The sequence below is a fragment of the Bos grunniens genome, chromosome 21 (assembly GCF_055505025.1).
Source record: "Bos grunniens cultivar Pamir isolate PY7600 chromosome 21, Bosgru_T2T1.0, whole genome shotgun sequence".
NCBI classification, from domain to species: domain Eukaryota; kingdom Metazoa; phylum Chordata; class Mammalia; order Artiodactyla; family Bovidae; genus Bos; species Bos grunniens.
Window position 1 is genome coordinate 22559681 of NC_141185.1, and position 12181 is coordinate 22571861.

The 12181-nt window shown below is 38.8% G+C and overlaps 1 protein-coding gene across 2 annotated transcripts in view; it reads right to left on the reverse strand.

Moving 5' to 3' along the window:
• Positions 1–484: 484 nt before the first annotated feature.
• The window catches only part of TTC6 (tetratricopeptide repeat domain 6), a 215175-nt gene continuing 203478 nt past the window's right edge, over positions 485–12181 (reverse strand). For both annotated transcript variants that reach the window (XM_086363463.1, XM_086363462.1), the window contains 2 exons: positions 1226–1451; positions 485–717 (listed from right to left, as the gene is read on the reverse strand). In XM_086363463.1, the coding sequence (XP_086219589.1) occupies positions 581–717; positions 1226–1451 (363 nt within the window). In that variant the 3' untranslated portion in view covers positions 485–580. The remainder of the gene's footprint in view (positions 718–1225; positions 1452–12181) is intronic.

Genomic DNA, 12181 nt, shown 5'->3' on the forward strand with positions numbered 1-12181 from the left:
AGGCGGATGCTCAAAATCTTCATAGGCGCTGTCCTGGGAGGGAGGCTACATGAAAAAGAGAAACATGTTTATGTGTTGAACAACATACGTACTAGGAAGAATTCAGACCTGTGCAGATATTGTTCAAAGGAGGAGAAAGGAAATGTGCTTGACTTTAATTTCTTTATAGGCATCAGCTCTCTATTTTTTTTAATCTGGATATTGTTGAATACATCTAGGTACTGATGAAAAGGTCCATGATCCTTTTTCTAAAATCATGCACTATTATTTTTAAAGGAATTATTTTACTTTAAAGAAAATATTTTGTATTTCTAGGGCCCTTGAGAAACATTCTCATTTAAATTCTAATCTTGTGAAAAAAATTCATTTTTGAGTTGTTACAAATCTGCAGAAAATGATCTAAAAGTTTTATAATTAATGTATAAAGAAGATGTTAAAATGTATCAAAGGATTATATAAAAGACTAACACAAGGAATACAACAATGAAGATAGTGAAAACTTTTTTTAAAAGCAACAAACAGGCTTCAGTTTCTGGAAGAAGAACTGTGTAAATTGCTATAGAATCCATGGTCTATGTACTCATACCACCGAGGCATGTTCTTGAAGATCAAGTGCTTTGTTATAGTCGGCCATAGCTTCTTCAATCAGACCTATCTTACCACGAACTTCTGCTCTAAGATTATATATTAGAGCATCATTAGGTTTCAAAGACAAAGCTGTAAAAGAAAAAAATTTTTCAAGGTATCTTTTACGTGAGCACTCAAAAAGACTCATTTTTTAAATACAAATTTTATAATAAATTATAATAACACCTTATTATTACTATAAGTTATTATTAGTAAATAATAGTATATAATAGAAAAATAAAATAACACTTTAGTATTACCTATTTGAAAACATTTTTCCTCATATGTACATTATTTAAGTTACATTTGAATCTTTCTAAGAAAATTAACTCGGGAAACACAGTACAATGTCTTTTTTGAAAGTCGAGCAATATTTGTGTATGGTTTCCCTAATAATTTTCTACATTTTAGCATACCAATGCTGTAAGTTATTATATAAACAAATCTATATTGATTACATTAAAGATAAGATATATAAAACCATTAATTCTAATGTAAATTTATCTAAGCAAATAGACCTGATGTCTTTCTTCTTTTGTCATCTAAAAACAATTCAAACATTGTAATCTTACTCAAAAAATTACCAAAAAAACTATACCTTTACTTAGGTCTTCTTCAGCCAGTTCATATTGCTTTAAACAACAGTAGAAGTATGCTCTGTTAAAATATACTGCAGCCCACAATGGACAGCTTTCAACTACATATGCAAAATCTTCTTTTGCTTCTTCATATCTCTTTAATACTGTATTTGCAATAGCTCGATTCATGGTAGCACATTCATTTTCTGGATCAAACTTTAAAGCCTTTGAGAAGTAGTCACTAGCCTATAGAAATGTGAAGATAATGACAATCTGAATATATTTTAACTGGCAGCTATACAGCAATTTGAAATACTTTTATTATAAAACTCAGGCCATCTGTATCAGATACAGATGATAAGAAGGTACAGTATTTGCAGAGAATGTAAAAGATGATAATAAAACCAACCAATAGTTGGTCTGCTTTGTGTTATCATCCTGCGTCAGCAGTTTTAGATAGCATCAGAGATAAAATACTCCTCTCTGCTGAAGCGAAATGTTCTCCTACCACCTCCCCCTGCTGTCTATGCCCCCACCCCCACCCCACCCCCGCCACACACACACACAAATCCCATATCCCTGTACAACACTATAAGTTAGGAAAAAAGGCCACAACAGGAAAATAAAACATAAGTTAGAAAACTAACACTTTTCATATAAAAGCAGAGTAAGGGCTAAAGAGAGAAGTGAACTTTGAAAATAAAATTCTAAACCATACCAAAAAGGTTTAAAAACACAGTTATACTATGAAAAGCTATAAGGAAAGAAGAAAGAAGATAAAAATCAGCTTTTCAAGAAGATCCAAGATTCCAGATGCTTCGCAACAAATTCTCAAGCTGGAAAGGACCCTGCAAAGTGTGGTCCATAGACCGGTGTTGGGGTCTGAAGTAAGTTAGAAAAATCTTAAAAACTGCTCCTTCACCAAAAATAGCTTGAGATGCTGATTAGACATGCTGCTACTCAAGGTAAGAATCTCTTCTCTAGTTACAGAATGGATAAAAATTTGACTCCTTTGAATTTGAATTCAAAGGAGTTTGAAACCTCTCTAAATTAGGAAAAGCTATTTTTAACAATACAGCTTGCTGAATCCAATTCCTTTACCACTCAATTTTCCCCCAGCACACCACAGTCTGGCTTCTATCTATCTCCCTCTTTCCACGAGGTCAGTTTTTGGTAAGGCTAAGGGTGTTGTCAAGTCCAGCAGACATTTTCTAGCCCTTTCCTTCCACAGCGTTTCTGTGGCACAGATGCCCTTGGTCTCTCCTTCCCCCTTAAAACTCTCTTTGTCCTTGAAACAGGGAGTCTCCCTAGTTTTTCTCCTACCTCTCTGATCATTGTCTATCAGTCTTCTTTATTGGACTATTTTTCTTTCTATTTCCCAGGGATTTGTTCTCAGTTCACTTCCACTGTGGGTGAAGTGTAGCACTGGGAGTGCGGTGCCCAGGAGCCCAGACCTCAGGGCCAGACGTCCAGGGTCCACCACATATTAGCTCCACGCCCTCAGGTGAGTAACTAAAACACTCTGACTCGATGGAAGCAAAAAATCAAACTCTACTTTCAGTGCTGCTATGACAGCTATGTGAGCTAACAGGTAAAGTACTGAGAACAATATGTAGAATATAATAAAGACTCAATTATATTGATACATCTTTATTTTTTGCCAGTATATGCAAATGGAGAGATCATAGCCCTCAAGCAATACACCATGAATTTTACTGTTTGTGACTTTTGAGAAGCAATTAGATCAAGACTGTGTAATCCATCTCATCCCAGAATGGGAGCTGTTCTGTGCTGTGGCTAAGTGCAATTTAAGGATCCCTTAAAAAGGCAGCAGAATTGACATTCCTCTGTGAAAAGCTCAAAGAATTCACTCCTGAACAGGAGGCTGGACTCGCAGTCATTACAAATGAGGCAAGGGAATGACTCAAAGCAGGGCCAAGACTTCCTTCAAAAAGTAATTTAAGTTTCATTTTAACTAACCAATAAGTCCTCAATAAAAACTACACAATTCAAAATCACAAAAGGATGACTTCAATCAGGTAGAAGCTAACACCTACCTCAGCTAAAATAAATGAACTTAGTAAAACACTATAGTATGGCTAACTGTGAACAATGTAACTTTCTATTACAGCTTTAAATATATACTACTTAGGAAATGAAAGCCTATATATTTAACGAGGTTACTAGAAGAACAGGAGTATTATCACCCATGGAGTAGTTAGAGAACAAAGATGCCTACCACAATGGATGGCCTTGATTTAACAACTGGTCTAATTTCCTCATGCATGTGTGTGTACATGATAAGTCAATCAGTCATGTCCGCCTCTTTGCAACCTCATGGACTACAGCACACCAGGCTTCCCTGTCCATCACCAACTCCCAGAGCTTGCTCAAACTCACGTCCATCGAGTTGGTAATGTCCTCCAGCCATCTCATCCTCTGTCGTCCCCTTCTCCTCCTGCCCTCAATCTTTCCCAGCATCAGGGTCTTTTCCAATGAGTCAGTTCTTCACATCAGGTGGCCAAAGTATTGGAGCTTCAGCATCAGTCCTTCCGATGAATATTCAGGACTGATTTCCTTTAGGATTGACTGAAGTCACTTCAGTCATGTCCAACTCTTTGTGACCCCATGGACTGTAACCTGTCAGGCTCCTGTTCATGGGATTCTCCAGGCAAGAATACTGGAGTGGGCTGCCATTTCCTTCTCCAGAGATCTTCCTGATCCAGGGACTGAACCTACATCTCTTCTGTCTCCTGCACTGGCAGGAGGGTTCTTTACCACTAGTGCCACCTGGGAGGCTAGAACTTATTTACTAGCTTCTAGATGCTTTCTCGGAGAAGGCGATGGTGACCCACTCCAGTACTCTTGTATGGAAAATCCCATGGACAGAGGAGCCTGGTAGGCTGCAGTCCATGGGATCGCTGAGTCAGACATGACGGAGCGACTTCACTTTCACTTTTCACTTTCATGCATTGGAGAAGGAAATGGCAACCCACTCCAGTGTTCTTGCCTGGAGAATCCCAGGGACGGGGGAGCCTGGTGGGGTGCTGTCTATGGGGTCGCGCAGAGTCGGACATGACTGAAGTGACTCGGCAGCAGATGCTTTCTGATTCAAATTGTGTTTCTAGAATTTCAATAGACTCTATCCCTAAATCTAAAATTCGTTCAGAACCATACCTGTAAGTTCCCTCATACTTGTAATTAATTAGAAGGCTGACTCAGTTATTATTGAAAAGTCACCTGTAGTTCATGATGCATCCAAATGGGGTTTAAAACCATTAAGCTACTAACTAATCACAAAAGAAGCCAGAACACATACATGTCTTAACCCTCTAGAGATTATTTAGTTTATTGAAGACCCTTCCTCCTGGCCCTAAATCTTCCATCCATAGTCAGAAATAAAATGGGGAGGAGGGTGTACAGCAAATAGAAGAATTTTTCTCCCCCAAAAAACCACAGAGCATACAAAAATAGCTGAATAAACCACTCTCCAAGTCTGCTTGTCTCTGAAGAGAGCACGCACTAGAAAGCCCAGGTATCCAGTCTATCAAGACAGAGGACAGACTATATTTTAGATCAAATATTTGCCCAGCTGATGTGCCCCTAGTTTGAGAAAAAAGAGCCATACTTTTTAAGTATGATCAAAATTCAAACTACACTTTAGATCTAACCAAACAGTCTTATACATGATATCCATAGAGTTATTAGGGACAAATAAGCTTAAAATGTGAGAGTTTCCTTCTCACGTGGACCACAAACAGTTATGGAAACAGAAAATTGCCCTGGGCATTGTGTGTGTCTTAATCTCATTAACTAACTCTCTAGCACACAGAAACATTGCCAAAACCCAGCTGGAGAGTAGTCTGAGCTTGACAAAGTTTAAGGTAACTTACCCTGACCGTCAGCCTCGGAAGACATTAGACTCCCAGCTATCTGAGGTCTGAGCTATGATGATCTCATTCATGCTTTACACAATAATATCTTTGATAATTCTCTGTCCCAGAATCTAACTTCACCTCTGAAGTCAACCAGCCTCATCATAGGGGTCAGCAAGCCAACTGATCTAACTCGGGAAAGAATGAAGGCAACTGCAGTAGAAATAGAATGGAAATGGCATGTGTGAGAAAAAACTAAGAAGCAAAACTGACAGACGACTGATTAGAGGAAGCTGAGGAAGAAAAATCATGATTGAGGCAATATTTTTACTCAGGTGACTCTAAGGAATGACATCTTGAGTTTGAGACAGGGTTTCTAGGAAGAAGAGCCGGACGGGGTGTAGAAGATACAGAGATTAATTCCGTTTTGAGTCTAACGCACTTATAAAGCATCCTGTTTTAGCAACTGATAAGTATGGGTTAGGAGCTCAGAAGAAAGGTAGAGGCTGACATGCAGCATAAGCCATGGGTATGGATGTGCTTTCTGAGTAAGGAAATATAGGGGAAGAGACAGGAGTGTGATTCCAGGCGTTAAAGAGCTTTCCTGGAAGGAGGAGATAAGAGACTAACTCAGAGAAATGGTTGTAGAGTGACACAAAGCCATACTGAATTTGTATAGAAAGAATTATATACAAAGCAGTATAGAGTCAAGATCTCACTTTAAATTTAACCACAAACTTCAAATGAGAACTTAAAGTTGTCTGGTAGTCCTGCTATACTTCCCTGGCATGTTCACACTACCACTCTCTAGAACAATTATTTCACATGTTCTCTTTCCTCTTCAAAACTCCTAGCCACACGTCCCCCTTTTTGCCTATCCATCCTCACTCTTAACTGGTAAATGATACTCATATCTAATGGAAAAACTATAATCAATAAACAGAAATGCCTACTATCAAAATCTACCTATCAGACTTCCCTGGTGGTGCAGTGGATAAGAATCCACCTGCCAAGACAGTGGGCACGGGTTCCATCACTGGTCTGGGAACACTCCACATGCCGAGGAGAACCTAAAATTGTGTGCCACAACCACTGAGCCTGCGCTCTAGGGCCAGTGAGCCACAACTATGGAGCCCACGTGCCACAACTCCTGAAGCCCCCACGCCTAGAGCCCACGCTCCGCGACAAGAGAAGCCACTGCAGCAAGAAGCCTGCGAACCACAATGAGGATCTGCCCCCATTCACCGCAACTAGCTGAGCACCGAAGAATTGGTACCTTTGAACTGTGGTGTTGGAGAAGACTCTTGAGAGTCCCTTGGACTGCAAGGAGATCCAACCAGTCCATCCTAAAGGAAATCAGTCCTGAATAGTCATTGGAAGGACTGATGCTGAAGCTGAAACTCCAATACTTTGGCCACCTGATGTGAAGAAATGACTCATTTGAAAAGACTCTGATGCTGGGAAAGATTGAAGGCAGGAGGAGAAGGGGACGACAGAGGATGAGACGGTTGGATGGCATCACCGACTCGATGGACATGGGTTTGGGTGGACTCCGGGAGTTGGTGATAGACAGGGAGGCCTGGCGTGCTGCAGTCCACGGGTTCACAAAGAGTCAGACATGACTGAGCAACTGAACTGAACACCGCAGCCAGAGAAAGCCTGCACAAAGCAACAAAAATCTAGTGCAATCAAATTAAAAAGCAATTAAAAAAAAAAAAACTATCCATCTACAGCAGCGGTACTCTCTTTTGTACTCTGTGCGTTCCTTCACGACATAATGGATAGTGTGACCTGCTCTCTTCAAAGCCCACCCCGGAACTTCCAAACTTTAGACCCATCAAATTCTGAAAGATTTTGATCCTAATTATCCCTATCACTCTCTCCTGCACCAACAATTTCTCCTTTTCCACCATATTCTTTCATTAACATAGGAGCATGAATCAATATCCCTCATATTTAAAAAAATTAAAAATAGCAACACCTTACTCCACTCCACCCATCACCCCATTTCACTACTTCTCTTCACAGGAGAATTTCTTCAACTAGTTGAACTGTCTAATTCTTCACCTCACATTTTCTCCAAAACCCTTTCCACTTAAGACTCTGGTGCCATTGCTATTCCAATGATGTTCTTCCCAAAGTCATCAAGGATTCTCTCCATCGTCTCTCCTGGACTTCTCAGCAGCATTTGACACAGGACACGTTTCTTAAAGCACTTTATTCTTGAGGTGATATGTGTTCTCCTGTTTTTCTTCCCATCATCCTGGCTGGATATTCCCTTCTCAGTCTACTCTCTGGCATCTCCTCTCTGCCTCACTTCTAAACACTGATGTTGCCCCAGAGCTTGCTCCTTAAACCCCTTCTCTCCACCTACATTATCCACCCAGGTAAACTTCTATAGTCCCACACACATGTTAATACTGATATAGTACTGCTTACATGAGGTGGTATTAGATGTTTATCACACTACTAATACTATATTATTTTCTATTTCTTCCTCCAATAAAATGTAAACTACATCATAAAAGAAGTCTTCCTTGTCTCGTTTAGCTCTGTATCCTCAGGGTCTTCATTAACTCCTAGCAGATGGCAGGTACATTATAAACATAAGGAGATTAAAAGAATGAAGAGCTAAGTGGAATCAGGAAGTACTTGCTCAACTTTTCCAGCAAAATGCAAAGGACTGTAGCCTCTCAGTAGATAAAGGTGTCCCAAAGATCACTTTTAAGGGGTATGGTCACAATATCGAGTGGTAGAGGAGAATACAGAGGTTATAGATCTCAGAAAATGCAAGCAATAAAAACAACTTTTTAAGATGAGTATGTTATCTTAGAAGCAAGGACTGTGAGAAGTTCTGAGAAACACAGAGCTTGTGATAAAAGTCTTCCCAAACCAGGCTACACTAAATAGAACAGACTGTAAAGTCCTTTGCAATAGCATCAGAGGTAGCTCAACTCAGAAAGTTACCATGGACCATCACCCTGTTTCCCACAGGAATCTCTGCTTTTAGTCCAGGAGAAAAAAATTATCTCACTCAAATGTAACTAACAGAAAAGTAATTTGTCTGCCTTCACTGCAAAAACCAAAGATAAAAAATTAACAGATTTTCAGAAATAAAATAAAAGTGACCAGAAAAAAGTATTGCTACACTGCAGATAAAAATTATAACATTATAAAATGAACTAGAAAAAACTGGTAAGAAATTGCATTTAATTTTTTTTAATTAAATAAATAAATAATCTATCTTTAAAAAGAGGTGGCCAGGAAGATATGTCATGGAAATGGCATAGAAAAGAATTTTAAAGAAACCTGAATTGTAAGGTCCACAATGGAATAACAAATAGAAAACACAGTAAAGATTTAGAAAGTGTTAGTCGATCAGTTGTGTCTGACTCTTTGCGACTCCATAGACTGTAACCCACCAGGCTCCTCTGTCCATGGAATTCTCCAGGCAAGAATACTGGAGTGGGTTGCCATGCCCTCCTCCAGGGGATCTTCCCAACCCAGGGATAGAACCTAAGTCTCCCAGGTTGCAGGCAGATTCTTTACTGTCTGAGCCATCAGGAAAGCCCAAAGATTTAGGAGAGAGATGCAAAAGAAAATGAAACAGAAATTAAGAGATTAAAAATTGCTTGAAAAAAAAATAACTAGCATATAGAAGTCAAAAGCATCCCATTTATAATAATTGGTATTCACTGCCATTGAAGAAAATGAAAATAGTGAAACAGAAAAATTCTTACACTGAATTCAACAAATTTTCTGGAATCTAAATATTGAAAATGCATACTCTGTACTTACAACTTGACCCCAAAAGGTCAATTCTAACAAATACTTGAATAAAACTTTTCATTTATAAAAACAAAAAAAACTTTGGTGATTCTGACAAAAAAAAGTCATCAACAACAAAAATCAGGTTTGCATCAGACTTTAGGTACCAACATATATAACACCAAAAAATAGTGAAAGACACAAGACATTCAAGGAAAGAAAAAGTGAGTCAAGGATACTAAATCCAGACATGCTGTCTTAAGACATAAAGGCTGCAGGCTAACAGCTGTGAACATGAAACAATTCAAGGAATGTGAACCCTTTCTCAAGACTCTATTTGTTGTGGCTGTTGTTCAATCACTAAGTCATGTCCACCTGTTTGTGACCCCATGGACTGCAGCCTACCAGGCTCCTCTCTCCATGCGATTTTCCAGGCAAGAATACAGCGGTGGGTTGCCATTTCCTTCTCCAGGGGATCTTTCTGACACAGAGATTGAACCCGGGTCTCCTGCATTGGCAGGTGGATTGTTTACCATTACTGACTGAGGGAAGTCCCCAGGACTCTACTAGAAGACCAATTTTAGGGCACCAAAAGATGATTGGTTAGAAGGAAAACTTTGGCAAAAAGCCTGGTGAGGAGAATTAAATATATTCAACTGAAGAACTAAGACTAAAACAAAAAGTAAGGATGAAAAAATAGTATGCAAATATTAAATCTTCTGGCAGCATAGGAATAATGAAGAACAAAATGGGAAAATACAGAGAGAATGGAAAGCAAGTTAATGTGACAAGTTTGACAAGTTGACAGAACAAGCTCAAGCATATTTAAGTATATAAATATAAACCTTTTTTAAAAGAGAAAACTATGAACTAAAAGTGACTAATGTGTGAAAGGGAGAAGTAAGAGGGAAAGATATTAAAGGGTCATTTTATTGTTCTTCATAGCAAAGAACTTCCCTGGTGGCTCAGACCATACAAAATCTGCCTGCAATGTCGGAAACCCGGGTTTGATCCCTGGGATGGGAAGATCCACAGGAGGAGAGCATGGCAACTCACTCCAGTATTCTTGCCTGGAGAACCCCCATGGACAGAGGAGCCTGGTGGGCTATAGTCCATGGGGTCACAAAGAGTCAGACACAACTGAGGGACTCAGCACAGCACACAGCGCAGCACAGTAAAGAAACTAAAGAATTAAGGAAGTAAGGGTACAAAGGCATTTTTATAAAGGTAATCACTAAAGCAAAACTGCAAGGAGATCAAACCAGTCAATCCTCAAGGAAAATCAATACTGAATATGCATTGGAAGGACTGATGCTGAAGCTGAAGCTTTAAAACTTTGGTCACCTGATGTGGAGAGACTATTCACTGGAAAGACTCTGACGCTGGGAAAGGATGGAGACAAAAGGAGAAGGGGTGGCCGAAGATGAGATGTTTAAATGGCATCACCACTCAATGGACATGAATTTGAGCAAATTCCAGGAGATAGTGAAGGATGGAGGAGCCTGGTGGGCTGCAGTTCCTGAGGTTGCAAAGAGTCGGACATGACTCAGTGACTGAACAACAAAGCAAAACTATAAACCTTCCTAAATGCTAGGAAAAATTCTAAATTTTTAAATAAAACAAACCACAGAATAAAAATTTAAATACATGTAAACAGAAAATACGACATAAAATAACAGAACTAAGACCAAATATACTGACTATGCGAAAATATAAATGGGATACTTATTAAAAGATAAATATTTTCAAATTTTGTCATCTAAAACAAAATCCAACTCTACACTGTAGGAAAGAGACAAAACTAAAACAAAGAATTTTAAACACGGAAAATAAAAGGAAGGACAAAAATACCAAGCAGAAGCAAATCAAATTAAATCAGAGGTCCGGATCTTCATATCAGATAAAGGAGAATTTATTCCAAAGAGAAACAAAAAAAAGCATTTGTAACACTGAAGATTACAATTCATAATGTATATATAATGTGTATTAATATCTATACATGAAATACTATATTTCATAAGGTGGGAATTAAACAGATATAACTGGAGAAGGAAACGGCAACCCACTCCAGTATTCTTGACTGAGAAATTCCATGGACAAAGGAGCCTGGAGGGCCATAGTGCATGGGGTCACAAAGAGTTGGACACAACTCAACCACTGCTGCTGCTGCTGCTAAGTCACTTCAGTCGTGTCCGACTCTGTGCGACCCCATAGACAGCAGCCCACCAGGCTCCCCTGTCCCTAGGATTCTCCAGGCAAGAACACTGGAGTGGGTTGCCATTCCCTTCTCCAATGCATGAAAGTGAAAAGTGAAAGTGAAGTTGCTCAGTCGTGTCCAACTCTTAGCGACCCCATGGACTGCAGCCCACCAGGGATTTTCCAGGCAAGAGTACTGGAGTAGGTTGCCACTCAACCACTAAACAAGAACAAAAGAGATATAAAGAAACCTACATAGGATCACACTAATTATAGGATACTTGAATAAACCTTTCTCTGTAGAAGATAAACCAAATGAACAAAATAGTATGAATAAAGATTAATTTAAATATAATTAATAAGGTATATCTTATACATTTCAACACTATATGCCCATGATAGAAACTCTTTTTGGGAAGGCCCCTGGAATATTAAAGAAAAAAAAGTCATCATGTATTAGACCACATTAAAACCCAATAAATTTCAATATTCACAAAGATAAAAATCCTCCCTCCTGAACATTTTAAGTGCTCCATCAATTTATCCTTTAATCAAAGGGGAAATTTGGCTAAAGTTTCAAGTGCAACATTTTGGGAAAACAAAAATAAAAACATTAAAGACCAAAATTCAGAGGATACTGCTGAAAACATTACTTGGGGGAAAGGCATAACCCTTAACAACTTACCACAATATAAGTGAAAGAGTGAATAGATAGATTAAGCTCTGACTCAACAAATTAGACAAAGAATATAATAAAATTGAAGATAAAGAGCAAAAGAGTAAACAAAGATTTAAAAAACACAACAAATGTTTGATTCATGTAATGCATTACAATTCGAATATAATACATTCAAAATATAAAATATCATCTACTAACCCAACACTTTCATTTCAGACATTATGAACTGATGCTGAAAAAAAAGACTCTTGCCATAAAAACCAGAAGTAACATACATATCTCCTCACCCCCAGTCAAGTGCTCATGTGACTGAAACTTAAGGTAGAAATTACTATGAGCTAGACAATTACATCCGGAGAAGGCAATGGCACCCCACTGCAGTACTCTTGCCTGGCAAATCCCATGGACAGAGAAGCCTGGTAGGCTGCAGTCCATGGGGTCACTATGAGTCAGACAGG